The sequence below is a fragment of the Mytilus galloprovincialis genome, chromosome 8 (assembly GCF_965363235.1).
Source record: "Mytilus galloprovincialis chromosome 8, xbMytGall1.hap1.1, whole genome shotgun sequence".
Lineage (NCBI taxonomy): Eukaryota > Metazoa > Mollusca > Bivalvia > Mytilida > Mytilidae > Mytilus > Mytilus galloprovincialis.
The window spans coordinates 77,637,775-77,657,052 of record NC_134845.1 but is presented as its reverse complement, the minus strand read 5'-3'; the positions used below and the strand labels follow the sequence as shown (position 1 = coordinate 77,657,052).

General features: G+C 34.1%; 1 protein-coding gene and 1 long non-coding RNA gene across 3 annotated transcripts in view; one reads left to right on the top strand and one right to left on the bottom strand.

Annotated features, from left to right (window-relative positions):
* Nucleotides 1–1,270: 1,270 nt before the first annotated feature.
* Nucleotides 1,271–2,359, bottom strand: LOC143043539 (uncharacterized). The gene is made up of 2 exons (XR_012968450.1): nucleotides 2,042–2,359; nucleotides 1,271–1,539 (listed from the first exon to the last, which is right to left on the bottom strand). It is a non-coding gene; the product is annotated as an uncharacterized LOC143043539 (long non-coding RNA).
* Nucleotides 2,360–8,105: 5,746 nt separating this feature from the next.
* Nucleotides 8,106–19,278, top strand: part of LOC143042615 (uncharacterized) — a 34,826-nt gene continuing 23,653 nt past the window's right edge. For both annotated transcript variants that reach the window (XM_076215019.1, XM_076215018.1), the window contains exon 1: nucleotides 8,106–8,596. In XM_076215019.1, the coding sequence (XP_076071134.1) occupies nucleotides 8,152–8,596 (445 nt within the window). In that variant the 5' untranslated portion in view covers nucleotides 8,106–8,151. The remainder of the gene's footprint in view (nucleotides 8,597–19,278) is intronic.

Sequence of the window (19,278 nt, the reverse complement as noted above, 5' to 3'; positions counted from 1 at the left end):
TTTTTTTCTAAAAAAGACCAGCTAGCCCCCCTCCCCACCCTTTTTCCGCCTATACTATAGTAACACTATACAGGGGCGGATCCAGGAATTTCGAAAGGGGGGGGGGCGTAGAGAAAATTATATGAATTATCTCGCGTAGCGAAGCGAGGCGATATTTTTTTGGACCTTTTGTGGGCTAAAATCATGTAAAATAAAAAAAAAAGTGCAAGTAAAGGGGGGGTCGTACGCCCTCTACGCCCCCCCCCCCCTGAATCCGCCACTGCTATATATGTCCTTGACCTAAGAAACACTGCATATTAAATGCATTTTGCCTCTATGTTCTATTTTTTAGCAATATCATATAGCTGAAGTATGGATGAATTTGTTAATTAGTTTCAGAGGAGAAGATCTTTGAAATAGTCTACACTGTACAGACGGATGGATTGACAGACAACAGACACCATGTGATAGCAGAAGCTCAGATTTCCATTTAAATTGACAAATAAGCTTTATTAAAATCTAAACTTTTTGTCTTGTCTTTTTGATAGTTATGCCAAGTATTGACATGTATGGTAAATAAACCCTTACCAAATGAATTTTGATAATTTAGTTCATTCTTATACTGTGGATTAACACACGTATTAGTAAAAAGTAGGGCTGATCCATTACAAATATGTCTCCTTTTTGAACACATTCTGTATCTGCCTATCCAAATCAGGAACCTTTAATTCATATATCTGTTATGGCTGGTTTACCATATCTGTTTTATGTGCTGAGTACATGTGTACAAATTTTAAAATACATGTATTTGTTTTCATGTTTACATTGTTACATGATGTTTTCCTGATGTCATGCATTTCATGACACTGAATGGATTTTGCTCATTGTTGGTAGCTGTACTGTCACATTGTGCTAATAAAGGTGTTTACATCTATACCGTTTAATCTCTGCTGGATAGTTGTCTTACATGCAAGTATACCACAACTATGGACATGCAAGTATAAGCTTAACCCTTGAGACCTCTGACATAAGATTGATAACATAATAGCAGCATATGTTTGAACTTATAACAAATAAAGAATTATACAAGGGCATGCTCTCTCTCCCAACAAATATCATGCAGCATCCAGTGGTTATAAAAATAAAAAAAATTTCATGATAAATCCTGTGAAAATAATAATACACTTTAAAGCAGCATATTTATCAATACCATGATCAATCATGTTGAAAGGCTCCTGAAAGAACACTGCAGTGATGTTTCTTTTATAGTGAAAATAGTTATGACAAAACATGATTTATAATCTGAATTTATTACAAGTTTATACATTCAACAATAACCAAATCTATGTTAAATTAGTCTTTCTTAGTCCCCTTTTCAAAGATTTCAGTACTGTATTAGTATATAATTATTCAATTTTAGAGTCATAAAATGTAGCCTGAAAAGCAAACAGTTCTGTTGTTTAAAATCACTTGAACAACTTGATTATCAGCTGGTGAGGTTGTTGGTATGCCAACAAGGAAACAAATCAAACTTGAGTAACAATTTTCTAATGTTGAATTCTGAAAATAAAAAAAAATGTTAATTTGTATTGAATGGAAAATGTTTTCATGACAGATATTTTTCATATTGTATGAGAGTTATGTCCCTTATAACATGAGTCAATATTTGAAATCTTCACTCAGTAATAATTTAAGATTCAACAACTGTTATCAATAATTGAGTTTTGTTTAACACTGAAATTCAGTCAAGGTGAAGCTCTCAAAAACAAGTTGTCAGAATGTTTTGTTTTGTTTTATAATTAATGGTAATGAAACCGCAATAACATACAAAATGTTCATATATTATGACTTCAGTGGTTGTATTTTTTATCTTGTACAAAACAATCAGGACATCAGTTTTCTTTTGAATTGTTCTGCACTTTTGATGTCTTTATATAGATGCTAATGTGCTTGGTTTGGCTCATTGTTGTAGGTTATATGGTTGTCAAATAACAGTCATACATGTATATTTTACCATATACATGTATATATTAAATTTATATTTTGTTCACTCTGTGCTTACCAATGATTAACTATCCATTTGAGTTATTCCTTCTAACTATAGCTATTAGAGCTTGGTAGCTATTTTACAGACACGCTTCATTTTTTGTTGTTGCAACCATTTGGACATGCATATTTCATTTTCCTTCTTAAGTATCATATATGATTTCCAGTATCAGATATCTTTCTCCACTCTGAAAGTGCATAAAATTTAATCAGTATTAATTTCATCTAAGCAAAAATAAAGTATTTATTGCATAATTTTATTGCAATGTAAAATTTGTTAAAAAAAACAATAAAACATGTGAAAAAGAGTTCATTCATCTGTTATCTTTTTCAGTTTTTTTTGGTATTTGTTTGAAGTTTTACATTGACTCATTAGGCCAATTAAAAATATGTGTGTGTTCCAGTTACCTTACATCCCCTACTATTTAGTCTTAAGGGAGCTACCATTTGATTTTTATGGGGGGGCTAGGATGAAAAATTTTGTCCTGCTTTTTTTTTTAGTTGTAATCTCTGTCCTGCCTTTTTATTTTTTTCTCTATTCGGTCCTGCCTTTTTTTTACTAGTTTATCCTGACTTTTTTTTTACACAAATTGTCATCCTGCCTTTTTTTTTTACCAAGTTGCTCATCCTGCCTTTTTTTTTTACTCAAAACTCCTGTCCTGCCTATTTTTTTCAAATTTCATCCTAGCCCCCCCATAAAAATCAAATGGTAGCTCCCTAATAATAGCCTACCCTAAAAATTGTTTTGTCATATTATATTAAGCAATTATGTTCAAAGTCAGATTGTTGCTCCTATAGACTCAAACTAAAAAAAATCCCTACTTACCTACCCTAACTTTTTTTAGATGTGACTGGAACCAAACATACTAGTTTATTTGGCCTTAGCAACATTCATATCTAATTATCACAGCAAATCTTCCAATCAACTATCTTAATTTCTCATTTGTTTATTGCAAGTGTATAAATTACTTTTTGTTGTTAATGTACATTTTTATTTTTAATGTGCAATTAATGCACTTTTTTGTTGTAAATGTACAATGCACTTTTTGTTGTAAATGTACAATCCACATATTTGTTGTTGTAATGTACAACATAAATGATGGGTCCCGGTAAAGTGAGAAACGGAACAGAAACGAAACAGAGCGAAACGAAACGAAACATGACGAAACGAAACGAAACACGGCGAAACGAAACGAAACAGAGTGAAACGAAACGAAACAAGTAAACTGAGAAACGAAACACAACGAAACGGAACACAATCTGTATTTTGAGGAACGGATTTTTTTTCATTTCGTCTTTTGTCTTTGAATGAGAGTTTACGAGGTCTTTATACGACTGCAAATTTTTTTTGGGGATACGGTATAATGGTATGATGTCGTCTGCGGCGTCGTCATCGTACAAAGTCACATTGGTTTCTAGTCCAAATAATTATGACGTTTTGCAAGGCTTTTTTATAATTTTTTTTTTATAAAAAAGCCTTTCAAGACGTCATGATTATTTGGACTAATTGGTTTCCGGACAGTAACCAGTGGCCGATCCAGAACTTTTCATAAAAGGGGGGGGGGGGGCGCTGACTGACCTAAGGGGGGCCCGCTCCAGTCATGCCTCAGTGATTAATTATATATAATCAACCAAATTTTTCGCACGAAAAGGGGGGGGGGGGGGTGGCACGCCTATGTTAAGTTTAGGTAAAAAGATCTTTATGAAATTTTTACAGAAGATCCAATACCACAAAGGAAAGTTGGAATTGATATTTAGGATGATGGTCCCAATCGTTTTGAAATAAGGGGCCCAAAAGGGGCCCAAAACTAGCATTGTTCTAGTTTCCAGACAATAACTTGTGTTTAAGTGTATGGATCTCTCTGAAATTGTACTACAAAGTTCCATACTTCAAAGGAAAGGTTGGGATCGAGTTTTGGGGTTATTGCTCCAAGGGGGGTTTCAATAAGCTGTGGGGGTGTTTACAATTTTTTTAAGGGGTTCATAATTTTTTTCAATTTTTTGAATATTTCAGAAAAAATCTTCAATTGCACAGTATTGCACAATAGATTATAAGATCTTTGACCACATTCATTTTGTGTCAGACGCACGTTTCGTCCTCATAAGACTCATCAGTGACCCTCAGATCTAAATAGTTATAAAGCAAATGAAAGTACACAAGATTGTTACAAAATACAGTTATTTCATCAATTTAGTTGTATATATTTAATTTCATCCAAATTCCTTTATCATGTTAATTGAACATTACTATCATCTAAAAAATAAAACGGAATAAGAGTAATGTATGAACTGTCGATAGGTGTTATATTCTTCTGATTGGACAAAAACACTGCAACAGTAAACGGTCAAGTTTTAATATTGCCTTCTCTGAAAGTGAAATACACAGACCAAACTATACTCACTCAATCTTTCTTTTTATGCCCCACCTACGAAGAGGGGCATTATGTTTTTTGGTCGTACGTCCATTCGTCCGTCCGTCCGTCTGTCCCGTGTCAGGTTAAAGTTTTTGGTCAGTCAGGTTACAATTTTTGGTCAAGGTAGTTTTTGATGAAGTTGAAGTCCAATCAACTTGAAACTTAGTACACGTGTTCCCTATGATAATATCTTTCTAATTTAATGCCAAATTAGAGTTTTGAGCATCATTAAACGGTCCACTGAACATAGAAAATGATAGTGCGGGTTGGGCATCCGTGTATAATGGACACATTCTTGTTTTCAATGTAAGGTGCAGGTCAATGAGATAGCAACTCATCGACACATAACCTCGAAAGGCATCTATAGTTTATAGTCAACAATAGACCAGGGTTCTCTTGTCGTTAATGGCTGTTTAAATCCATAATGAAATAGTATTCATCAATCAGTTATTACATTCAATTCAATTCAAACTTTTATTGCCATATAAATCAACTCATACGATTTTTGACAAAAACAAAACATTTTTACAACTGTATCTGTTTTCTGGTCATATTCTGGAAGTCCTTTGGTAATTTTAGGCTACGACAATTGCAAAGCCGGATCTTAGTCTTCTTCGTTACTAACACCGAATATTCCATTGATGATCATTTAACTTAGAAAAAATGACCCACCATTTGCATGGGTATCATCTTGCATGAATTAGCCTTTTTACCCTCTCTTGATGGTTCACACATCTTTTATCTTTTCGTGTAAAATCTCTTGTTGGTAAAAAGAATATAATTTTAACACATTATATCATTTCATATAAATTAGATAGATTGATTTCTATAGTGTTGACAAAATTGAATTTCAAAAAATATGATCAATATCAAATTTTTCCAGTTTTTAACGATTTTTAGCAAATTTTGCCTTTTTTCACCCAAAATCACTTTTTTCTTTTTTGTTTTTTAATTGATAATTGTTTGATCTAATCAACATTAAATTTATATTTGCCTTAGTTGAAATTTGGAACGATTTAGAACAACAAAAAAACTTATGGGAGTTTTTCCCAGTTTTTAACGATTTTTGACTAATTTTGCTATATTTTACCCAAAGTCAGCATTTACCCAAATTAGATATTGCTGTTTAATTTTAAAATGATTTAGATAAAGTGTTTGTCCTTTTTGGAAATAACCAATACACTTCTGTTACCATGTTTACATTTTTCTTGTCTGTTTTGAAGTCAATTCACATTATTTTCATCACAATTTTCACAAAAATCTGATGTTTTCACCTAAAATCTCATGTTTTTTAAAAAAATATCGTTTTTTTTATTATTTCATTTCATAAAGGCTTTATAAAGTGTTGTTAAATTTTTGATTTGAAATGATTATCTTCAAAAACAAATATTCTATTAGCTTTTCCCAGTTTTCCACTATTTTTGATAAATTTTGCTATTTTTCACCCCAAAAATCCATTTTCCCATCAGAATAACTTGGTAGACTTTTAGTATGTTACAAAGAAAGCCTTTCAGAATTGAAAAATGGCCAAAACAATTCTGTTGCAATTTTTTTGAGGTTAGCCTCATTTTTGGTCTATTTTGACTAAACTGTATGGAGTTGTGTTCACGTCAACTCGAAACTATACACATGTTCATTATGACATGTTTTTTTGAAATATAAATCGAGTCATACTGTCCTCTGGATCATACTTGTTTTTTTATTCGTTTCTACTTCTTTTTTTTAAGTTTAAGAGATTTTTTTTTATTATGGCAGTCCATGACATTTTCCTTCTTTTATCTTGTTGCAAACCAGATACAATCTCGTTTCAATTTCAATTCAAATTAACCTTTTAAGTATTTGCTACCGTTCCACTTGACCTCAACTTTATGGAGATCCCGCATGTACTTCGTAACTTGTCTTTTGAAAATGTTGTAGATACTAGTTATAGTAGATCATAGTAACACACGTCTGTCAAGATAAACTGCGATTACCAAAAACACAAACTTCGGTGAGTTACCTTAGCCGTATTTGGCCTAACTTTTTGGAACTTTGGATCCTCAATGCTCTTCAACTTTCTACTCTATTTGGCCTTACAATTATTTTAATTCGAGCGATACTGATGAGTCTTGTATAGACGAAACGCGTGTCTGGCGTAGTAAAAAGCTATAAGCCTGGTACATTTGATTATTATTTAAAAGAGAACGTAGAAAATGAAGAGTCGAACATGAAATATTGTATGAATAAAAGGAGAAAAGGTGTGCTCCAGTTACAACTTTTATTATGTCACAAGGTCACAATTAAAAATTTCCTCGGGTCACTAGGTCACTTGTAAGCAAACTATTTAAATTATAAACTGATTTGATTCTTGGTTTAAACATTTTAAAGGTCACATGTACTTTCAAAGGAGACTTCAGGTTGCAACATGGTCAGCCCCCTTAATCAACGTCCAAGGTCAGATTTGACCATGTTATAGCAACATATAACTCCACCCTGGTGAATGCATCCATCCTGAACATTCAGATCCTTCTATATAGATACCGACCTTAAGGTATATGTCAAAGTGTCCATACCATTGGGACCGCCTCGGTGGTGTAATGGTTAGCGTGCTCGCCTCGAGTGCGGTAGGTCGTGGGTTCGACCCTCGGCCGGGTCACACCAAAGACTTGAAAATTGGTATTTGCTGCTTCTCCGCCAAGCACGCGGCATTAAGGAGTTAGAGCAAAGACTGGTCGGCCCGGAGTCAGAATAATGTGTCCGGGTAAGGTGACATGTCTTCCTGCGAACTGTTACCTTGTGAGCTAGCACGTTAAAAATCCGGCTTAGCGTGTCGGTCTAGTACAAAGCGGGGTTAATATTCATTTATCATTATCATGTTCTCGTCCTGAATATGCATCTGACTTGCCACTGGACGTTAAACAACCATCCATCCATCCATCCATACCATTGAAGTATTTTGGCTACATGGTTATTTCACTTGCGATACATACATGTAAATGTTTCATTCATGAATACAAATACCTTAAATTAATTGGCACTAAATGCATTAACAACAAATGACCTATTACAGATTATTGCATATACAATGATATTAATCATACTGTTATTAACTATAACAATGTTCGAGACTATAAAGCACAGATAGAACTTGACTGGTACGGAATGCGTTGTTTTCGTAGTCAGCAAGCCGCAGTACGTGGCGGATCCAGAACTTTTCATAAAAGGGGGGGGGGGGGGGCTGACTAACAGAAGGCGGGCACACTCCAGTCATGCTTCCGTGATTATCTAATCACCGAATTTTTTCCCATGAAAAAGGGGGGACCCCCCCCTCGGAATCCGCCTATGGCAAGATATGCACACATTCAGATTAAATCCGATCTCTTGTAAAAAATCGGAGATCGGAGACAGATCCAGGCTCTAAGAAACAGGGCGTGATTGTTCGTTTTAACGATTTTTGAGCAAACAATTAGATGATTTAGATCAAAAGGGCTCTCTATACTAGCATTGATTTTTTATGGGTCGTTCCTCAAAATACAGATTTTGTTCCGTTTCGTTGTGTTTCGTTTCGTTTCGCCATGTTCCGTTCCGTTTCGTTTCGTTTCGCTCTGTTTCGTTTCGTTTCGCCGTGTTTCGTTTCGTTTCGCCATGTTTCGTTTCGTTTCGCTCTGTTTCGTTTCTGTTCCGTTTCTCACTTTACCGGGACCCCTTTATCTCCCCTGATTTACTGGAAGCAATGGATTCTGACGTGCCGTCCTGCTCTGGAGCCAAAAAACGTCGCAAATCAACAGATCAAATAGACGATCCTGTTTTTGTTGAATTCCACTCGAACGAACCATTGATGGCGTTACTTAACAACAGTGTCTCGGCTTTAAAGAAAAGAAACGAGTTCTCTTTATGTATGCTTAAAATTTCCCATTGTAATGGAATGGCTCCAAAAAACTTCTCAAAAGCTTTTTGCCAAACAGAACGATATAAGTGCACTGATGAAGCTTCTTCATCATCATCTACATTGAGCTCAAAGCATGTTATGTTGTTTTCCATGTCCAGTATCTTTTGTTACGGAGAAGAATTGTTGTGTAGTTTTCTGAAACCAAAAAGTGAGACTTGCCTTCCTCAAAGAAAAGGTGCAAAAATTGCATTATCAAAGCTTTTGTATTTTCTTTCAGAAGAAACTGGCGGTAAGATTTATAAAAATATTCTATGGGCATTACTGGTCCAAGACCAGTTACTATATGAAATTCTTTGTTTTTATCAAATATTTTTTTTCAGGAACATCTGTTGAAAATATTCTTTTAGCATAAACTGATAAAAGCGCTTCTCCCCAGGATTTTTGGATAGCACCATGGTAGCGCGTGACAAGTTCTATAAACGTGTTGACTTTTGTGACGCGTCGCATAGTTTTTTATGGTGTTTTATTCATAATATGGTTATACCCTTATGAAAGGTTAGTTTTTGCATTCTTTTAATTGTTTTCTTCTTAACCCTGTTCTAAGTTTGACATATTCTGATTAAATAATTGAAAAGCAATAAAGATTTAATATTATTTATTCAAGAATAATAAAACAAGATAAAATACATGTACATAACATATGACAAGCACTAAGGAAAGTTACTATTGTTTTCAAATTTGCAAGTGCTCACTGATTAAAATCTAATTATTCTTTACTTTCTATATAAAACATTTAGGCTTAAGAACTAAAGTTAAAACAATTTCATAAAGTCAATTTAAAGCAAATAAATAACCAGTAAATAAAATTATTTCATTTCACAAGAAGTTTTATTATTATTTAATTTCAATAAAAAAAATACTGGAAAGGCACTGGAAAGGTTTATATTAAAACTAAGAAAGGAAGGAAAGGATACCTTTTTCATCTTGGGTAATAATTTAAAAAAATACTTGAAAGATTTATATTAAAACTAAGAAGGAAGGGATGGATACCTTTCTTATCTTGGGTAATAATTAACCAGGGATTGGTCTTCTGTCAATCACTGTCTATACAAAGTTAATAACAATTCTAAATAACAAGGGATGTTGGTGTGGGGCTTATCGCGCCCTTTATTTTACAATTTTAGTTGGTTTTTCCGCTGGGCTCCAGTCATTATGAGTTTTGATTCCCCATTTTCGGTATCGTATCATATTTATGTCAAGTGAAGCTTTGACCACGTGCTTCATAAAGAATCAAAATATGTATGATCCTTAAAATATATTCTTAATCCAACAATAATTCATCTTAATCCAACAAGGTTATGTAATTGTATCACTTCCCCGTGGTGTGTACAACTGTCGGCACTGTTTGTGTACAAAGGTAAATTTGCCGGTGTCACTGGTCAATGCTTGGGTGGTGAGTGAAGCCATAAAATTATAATCTCCAGTCATAAATTAATCCAAAATCAATTAAAACACAAAGGAATTCTGTTACAAGCGATAATCAAGTGATTAAATCCAATCAACAAGTTTCATCGATCACCTGTTGTGCAGCTCAAATAACGCCCGGAATTTTAGACCGCGGATAAAATCCTACCGATTTAACGCTTTTTCGAATACAATGTCCGGAAAAATATAGCACCTCGGTCAAAAATTATAGCACCGCGGCAAGACCAATAGCACCGCGGCCCAGAAATATAGCACCGTGGGGCCGCGGTGCTTTAAGGCCTTGGGGAGAACACTGAAGCAGTTACCAAAAGTTATACTAAACACCATAATCTCGGGCTGCTTTCCATTATGAGGTTCCTACCGACTGTACCAGTCGAACCGGAAATGGAACACGAACCCTAGGTTTGGTTCAATTGGATTGTCTGTTGAGACGAACTAGAAGAACCAAAATAGTCCGCAGTAAATGGTTCAAACCCGGTACAAACCGCATAATGGAAAACACCCTCGGACTTTAAATCATTTTGTAAACCAGTGGACCATAAAATTGGGGTCAAAACTCTAATTTGGCATTAAAATACGGGACCTCACGGTTAATGACGCCATATTGGATAGGGGGCAAATTTTCATACTGGGGGTGAAAACGGTATGAAAAATAGGGGAAAACATCATGGAAACTGAACAGTTGCTTGGAAACACACATAGCTTTTCCCGTAGTTTCATACCATTTCCCCCTCCAGCCAGAAAATCTGCCCCCTATCCAATATGGCGTCATTAACCGTGAAGTCTCGTATTAGAAAGATCGTATATCATGATCATAGGAAACATGTGTAATAAGTGTCAAGTTGATTGGACCAACTTCATTCAAAACTACCTTGACCAAAAACTTTAACCTGACACAAGACAGACTATCATAGGTGGGGCATAACAATGAAAGTTGTGTGAAAGTGTGCTGACTTTTGCATAAAATTTTATGGTTACGAGGACCGGTTACTGTCCCTCAATCATACATGTATGACCATAAATTCACAATTAATATGAATATTCCTGTCATATGCATCTACAGCTGGAAGAGATATACCCAAACATGCCTGAGTACAATGTATGTCAATGAATTTTATAGCTATTCTTCCTTAAATCTGATCTGATCATGAACTGGTCCTTAAGACCATCAAAATACACTGTATTAAATAGGAGCATAGCATATGATTTTTATTTTTATGCCCCACCTACGATAGTAGAGGGGCATTATGTTTTCTGGTCTGTGCGTCCGTCAGTTCGTCCGTCTGTCCCGTGTCAGGTTAAAGTTTTTGGTCAAGGTAGTTTTTGATGAAGTTGGAAGTCCAATCAACTTGAAACTTAGTACACATGTTCCCTATGATATGATCTTTCTAATTTTAATGCCAAATTAGAGTTTTGACCCCAATTTCACGGTCCACTGAACATAGAAAATGATAGTGCAAGTGGGGCATCCGTGTACTATGGACACATTCTTGTTTTAAGCTGTTCACAATTTCACGAAACAAATTTGTTTTCTAGAAAAAACTTTGATATTTCTTGTTTAAAAACAGTAAGTTTTGAAACATCGAGGACATCGGGGGGTGGATGGAGGAATTTTCAAAAGGGGTGGGGGGTGCAAAACATATGTCCCGATACAAATGCATTGATCAGCCAAAATAAAGGGGGGTGCGCACCCCTGGAACCCTGCAGATAATAGCAGTATACCAAAGTTAACAAAAAAAGTAACAAAAAGATGGAATCGCTCTAATATACATGTTCACCCTAGGTTCTGTTCGTAGTAGGTTTGTTTGCCCATGGGTTCTGTTCATCCTGGGTTTGTTCGTGTTATATTTATTTTTCTTATGCAATGATTTTGATTGGATGACATGATGTGTAAAATTCTTTATCTCCCTTTCTGTTTTAACTAAGGAAGCCAACATTTTGAATTCCGGAACATATTGACATGTAATTTCTCCAATAATACATTGTAAGCCAAAAAAAAACCTCATATGATATTGCACCTATAACATATCCAAATATGTATGATATCACGTGACTTTGGTGCATTTCAAGCCGTCATCTTGTTCTAATATGTCCCATAGAAAATTCATCTATTTAAATCCAAATTTCTCATTATTCTGACCTGTTTTCTGACTTTTGCAGCTATTTCCTTAATATTCAAGTGTAATTCAATTTAGAAATTTTGGTCCTGACAGTTTCAGCTCAGGGCTATTCCAGAAAAAAATGTATGGGGGTGTTGGAAGGCACTTTTTGTCAGCACCCACCACCCAGACAATTGTAATTGACAATCATAGTGCATTAGAGTGTGAAAAGGTGTCCTGATACCCATCACCCATGTATTATTCATATAAAGTGCCTTCCAACCCCCCCATACATTTTTTTCTGGAATAGCCCTCACCCAAAGGGCCATGTGAGCTTATGCATTCGTGTAGTCCATTGTCCGTCGTCGTCGTAAACTATTTCAAAGATCTTCTCCTCTGAAACTTAACTGGGAAAAATACCTCTAAACTTTAACTTAATGGTCCTTATGGTATCTAGTTTATAAATTATGTCCGTTGTTTTGTTCCATTGACAAACATGGCGGCCATAGCTAGAACATAGGGGTCAAATGCATATTTTTGCTTATATTTTATCTCAAAAACTATAGCATTTAGACGGGGTAAAAATGTTCAATAGGTCAAGATCTATGACCCCTGAAATTTTCAGACAAATTGGACAATCCATTGTTGGATTGCCATAGGGGGGGCCTGGGGGGCCCGTCCCCCCCCTTTCATGGGAAAAATTTGGTTGATTATATAGGGAATCACTGAAGCATGACTGGAGCAGGCCCCTCTTAGGTCAGTTAATGGCCCCCCTTATGAAAAGTTCTGGATCCACTGGTTGCTGCCACTAAAATGGTAATTTTAAGGAAATTTTGCAGTTTTAGGTTATTTTCTTGAATATTATAATAGATAGAAAGAAAATGTAAATAGCAAAAATGTTAAGCAAAGTAAGATCTACAAATATGTTATTTATAATAACCAAAATTGTCAATTGACCCCTTAAGGAGTTATTGCCCTTTTAAAACAATTTTACACAATTTTGTCATATTTGCTAACATTCAAAAATCTTCTGCTCTGAAACTACTGGGCCAAATACTTTGAAATATTAACTTAATGTTCCTTAGGGTATTTTGTGTATAAATTGTATCCAAAATTTTGATCCGTCGACAAACATGGCTGCCATGGCTATAAATAGAACATAGGGGCAAATGCAGATTTTGGCCCATATCTCAGAAACTATAAGCATTTAGAGCAAATCTGACATGAGTTTAAATGTTCATTAGGTCAAGATCTATCACCCCTGAAATTTTCAGAAATAATTGGACAATTCATTGCTGGGTTGCTGCCACTAAAATGGTAATTTTAAGGAAATTTTGCAGTTTTAGATTATTATCTTGAATATTATGATAGATAGAGAGAAAGTTTAAATGGCAAAAATGTTAAGCAAAGTCAGATAGATCTACAAAAAAGTTAAATGACCAAAATTGTCAATTGATCTCTTAAAGAGTTATTGCCCTTTATAAAAGACAATTTAACACAATTTGCTAACATTTAAAAATTTTCTGCTCTGAAATTTATTATTTGGCAAAATACTTTGAAACTTTTAATAACAGTCAGAGCTCAGACATAAATAAGTCTCAATCTGCTTTTGACATAAAGAAGTCAAAACATGTATTCATTAAGACTTATCTAAGTAAAAAATGACAGACTTGTTTAGGTCTATTTATGTTGATGAAAAGACTATCTTACTTGGTACACCACCTATGACAGCAAAAACTTCATGGTCTTGTCTGAGAGTTCACAAGGACTTGAGCTATCTATATTTAATTATATATCTAATTGAACATCATTACTAAACACGGATGTTTTACCTCATTAAGTGTGGTTCCAGGTGGTTGCATTGCAAGGTTAATTAACATTATCTCTGATTTTTTAGACTCATTCATATTTTTCTTTAGAAGACAAAGCATTGTCAGTCAATGATGTCATTATTTCATTTAGTTGCATGACCTTTTTATAAATATGCGTGGGTCTTGAAGTTAACCAATTTTGGAAACTTATCGACTTCAAGGAGTCCATATTTGCAATTTTTTATTCTGGTCAATTATTTCTTGATTAACAATATTTGACTTATTAAAGTCGTATTTTGTCTTGCATTAAAGGGAGACAAATCTTAAAACTTACAAATTTAGACCTCTATGTGTTAAAAGCAGATTCAGACTTATTTATGTCTGAGCTCTGACTGTTTTTAACTGAATGTTCCTTATGTTATTGAGTTTATGAACTATATCTAAAGTTTGTTCATCAAAAAACATGGCTGCCATGTCTAAAAAAAGAACATAGGGTCAAATGCAGTTTTTGGGAAAAGGCAGCGTTCATGCTGGCTGTCTCCTTATGTGGTTGCACGGATCATCTCCCCTCATTTACCGTATCTGTTCCGTACTTTACAATATATCTAGTGCAGGTCAAACAGATCATATATATCATATTTACGGTTACCTGACAACTTTCATTATAATGCATGCCCTACACGATTTTGAACCTTTATCCCGATTACTGAATCATGATCATAAAAATAGCCCCAAAGTACGATTTTAATCAAATAATCAAATAATTTTTAACCCGTTCATGGTAAAATTCTTCTAAACTGATTAACCAATCAAAATCGGGATTAACTGTAACACACAGCTGATCAATCAAAAGCAAAAAAGCTAATACAATCGTGAATCGAAAGATTGAATGGGATTTTGAAATGAATCTTTTGTCAGAACTCAGAATTGTTTAAATTGTACGTCATACTGTTGAACTATTTTCAACTTGCAAATTCGGTATTATCTTTAACATGTTTTCAGCAGCTGAAGCTAAAACAATCGTGAATCGAAGGAATGGACCATTGAATGTGAATTACAAGTGAATCGAAAGAATGAACCATTGAATGAGATTTTGAAATTAATTTTTTGTCAGCAAGCAGAATTGTATAAATCGTTATACAGTTGAACAGGCCCTGTGCCGTATTTGATTGACATACGTTGTTAAATTCACTTCATTGGGGAACTGATTAGATTTTGCAGAATGTAATACAGTCGGAAAGCAAGTCCTTAGAAACGTCCGTTGTTGCTACTTTCATAAGACAACAATGAATCGCATGGATAAGCCCGCCATTCTGATATTACGTTAATTTCACAGAAAAAAATATTTGGCGGTAAAATTGGATTTTTTTCATTTTTTTTGTTATACGACCGCCAAAATTTTAATTTTTTGGTCGTATATTGGTATCACATTGGCGTTGGCGTCGGCGTCGTCCGAATACTTTTGGTTTTCGCACTATAACTTTAGTTTAAGTAAATAGAAATCTATGAAATTTAAACACAAGGTTTATGACCATCGAAGGCAGGTTGGGATTGATTTTGTAAGTTTTGGTCCCAACAGTTTAGGAATTAGGGGCCAAAAAGGCCCCAAATAAGCATTTTCTTGGTTTTCGCATTATAACTTTAGTTTAAGTAAATAGAAATCTATGAAATTTTGACACAAGGTTTATGACCACAAAAGGCAGGTTGGGATTGATTTTGGGAGTTTTGGTTCTTCTAACTGTTTAGGAATTAGGGGCCAAAAAGGGCCCAAATAAGCATTATTCTTTGTTTTTGCGCAATACTTTTAGTATAAGTGAATAGAAATCAAGGAATTTAAACACAAGGATTTTGACCATAAAAGGAAGGTTGGGATTGATTTTGGGAGTTTTCGTCTCAACAGTTTGGGAATAAGGGGCCCAAAGAGTCCAAAACTAAACTTTGTTTGATTTCATCAAAAATTGAATAATTGGGGTTCTTTGATATGCCGAATCTAACTGTGTATGTAGATTCTTTATTTTTGGTCCCGTTTTCAAATTGGTCTACATTAAGCACCAAAGGGTCCAAAATTAAATTTAGTTTGATTTTAACAAAAATTGAATCCTTGGGGTTCTTTGATATGCTTAATCTAAAAATGTACATAGATTTTTGATTATTGACCCGGTTTTCAAGTTGGTCCAAATCATGGTCCAAAATTAAATTTTGTTTGATTTCATCAAAAATTGAATAATTGGGGTTCTTTGATATGCCAAATCTAACTGTGTATGTAGATTCTTTATTTTTGGTCCTGTTTTCAAATTGGTCTACATTAAAGTCCAAAGGGTCCAACATTAAACTAAGTTTGATTTTAACAAAAATTGAATTCTTGGAGTTGTTTGATATGCTGAATCTGAACATGTACTTAGAGTTTTTATTATTGGTCCAGTTTTCAAGTTGGTCCAAATTGCGGTCCAAAATTAAAAGTTGTATGATTTCAGCAAAAATTGAGTCCTAGTTGTTCTTTGATACGCTAAATCTTAACATGTACTTAGATTTTTAATTGTGGGTTGACTTTTCAAGTTGGTCCAAATTGTGGTCCAAAATTATACTAAATGTTTTGTATCAACTAAAATTGAATCCTTGGATATTGGAATACTTCAAAAGTGATTGGTGTTCTTTAATATAGTAAATCTAATCAATATTTAAATTTTAAATATATTGGAAATTTACCAGAGGTGTTAAAAGGATAAATTTGATATAATTTTGTGTATTGACTTTAATCCGGACACTTATTATCTTAGCAGCCTCCTCAGTCAAATAGATAGATAAGAAAGAAAATTTAATTGCCATTTTATATACATATAATAATTAATTGATTGTAATGATTACTGTTTGTTTGTTCTTTGTGTATGTGTTGATGACAATCCAGATTTGGATTTTTATATCAATAAAATCTTATCTTATCTTATCTAAATGAACTCTAAAGAACTGTCAAAGTAATTGTTTAGTGGTGTTTATCTATGGACATAAAGTCAAGTTATAAAGTTTTCTCTGCAGAACACTTAAAGATTCTGATTAACTTAATCTGTTTCATATTCAAAGATAAAGACTTGTTTAATGTATATTCTGGTCAGTTTTAAGGTTGTTGCTGGATGTGAAAAGTTGGTTACATGTTTGCAATATATAAATATTGTATATGAACTTGATGTTGTATTTTTTTGGAAAAAAATTTATGGGGTCAAATTTTTTAGGGGGGGGGGGGGGTTTCAATTTTAGGATTTCTCACAATTTTTTTGCTATTTCTTTGTCTAAACATATTTACTAAGTATTGCACAACAGCACAGTGTATTGCGCAACAGCAAATTGTATTGCACAACAGCATGAAATCTTCAATTGAAAATAAATTCAAATCATTTAACCTATTTCAAGTTCTTTAACTACATTTATTCTGTGACAGAAAACTATCATGTGTCAAATATTTAATTAAAATCCAAATTCAGCCTCTATCAAGCTTGAATATTGTGTCCTTATTTGCCCAAACTGATCAGGATTGGACCTCTGCGGTCGTATCAAGCTGCGCTCGGCGAAGAACATTTTTTTGTTTGCGTCAAAGAAAATATTTCAAATCTGATTAAATATCAGATGTCTCCCGCTATATAGACCCTTTAGAAACCCCTTAATAAACAGAATTCCATAGGAAAGACATTCTATGACATTGTAGTTTTTAGTCTCCCACATTGATGTCAACAAGTTGATGTTCTGAAGTCACAAGTGTGTATCAGTACACATGCAAGATTTTAAAATATAAGTGTATGTCATCACAGTTTTTTTTGAAATATTATGGCAATTGTTCAGCAGGGAGTTTATATTGTGGATTTATTCTCCTTGAAAATCCAGGGGATTTTATATCAAGACAGGTTTTTTTTAACCATGCAAACCAAGCAAGATTTTTTTTGTCTCGCCTGCGACTTTTGTCCCAAAAAGCGAGACTTAGGGATAGTGTTAAGGCGAAGGCGATGGCGGCATTAGCTCTTGACTAAAAGCTTAATATTTCAGAAGGTAGAAGACCTGGATACTTCATACTTTGTATATAGATGCCTCATGTTACGAACTGTCCGTCTGTCATATGACCATTGGCCTAATTGACCTCATTTTCATGGTTCAGTGACTACTTGAAAAAAAAGTTAAAAATTTTTGCAATGTTAATTTCTCACTTATTATAAGTAATAGGATAACTATATTTGGTGTGTGCGTACCTTGCAAGGTTCTCATGTCTGTCAGTCAGTTTTCACTTGACCTCGACCTCATTTCATGGATCAGTGAACAAGGTTAAGTTTACAGGGTTAAGTCCATATCTCAGAAACTATAAGCAATAGGTCTTGTATATTTGGTGTGTGGAATGATTGTAAGGTGTACATGTCCAACTGGCAGGTGTCATCTGACCTTGACCTCATTTTCATGGTTCAGTGGTCAAAGTTAAATTTTTGTGTTTTGGTCTATTTTGCAGATACTATTAGCATTTAGTCAATTATATTTGGTGTATGGAATGATTGTAAGGTGTACGTACATGTCCAACTGACAGGTGTCATCTGACCTTGACCTCATTTTCATGGTTCAGTGGTCAAAGTTAAATTTTTGTGTTTTGGTCTATTTCTCAGATACTATTAGCATCCAGTCAATTGTATTTGGTGTATGGAATGTTTGTAAGGTGTACATGTCTGTCTGGCAATAATCATCTGACCTTGACCTCATTTTTATGGTTCATTGGTCAAAGTTAAATTTTGCAATTTGGTCTATTTCTCAGATACTATAAGCATCAAGTTGATTATATTTGGTAAATAGAATGTTTTTAGGGTGTACAAGTCTGTCTTGCAATAATCATCTGACCTTGACCTCATTTTCATGGTTCATTGGTGAATGTAAAATCATCAATGATTTGGTCTTTTTTCAGATACTATAGGGATAGTAGAACTATATTTGGTGTATGGAATAATTGTAAGGTGTGTACATGTCTGTTTAGTAGATGTTAGTTGATCTTGACCTAATTTTCATGGTTCATTGGTCAAGGTTATTTTTTTTATGAGATTTATTCGGAGATACTTTTAGCAATAGGTAAACTAGATTTGTTGTATGGAATGAGTGTATGAACTACATTTATGTCTGAAAGGGTTTATCTCACCTTCATTTCAAGTACAGTTAATTTAATGTAATGCTTGTGGTATACAATGCTTTTTTATACTTTCAACATAAATTATATTATGAACACTAGAACAGGCGAGACATTTCAGTGTGTCCACTCTTGTTTAGTCAATCCAAAGCAAGATATTTTGTTTTCACATCATACTTGCTGCAGATCAAGCCAGAAAATATTTTTTAGCATCTGAATACATTCGGCAAAATTATAATTTTTCAACAAAATAGATTTCAATGAATTTGATTCTAAAGTTTTCTTTTCTAACATTTCACTCATATTACCTGTTAATCATCTTTTTTTAGCTCACCTTTCCTAAAAGGAAATGTGAGCTTTTCTCATCACTTGGGGTCCGTTGTCGTCTGTCGTCGTTAACAATTTTTTAAACATCTTCTTCTCTGAAACTACT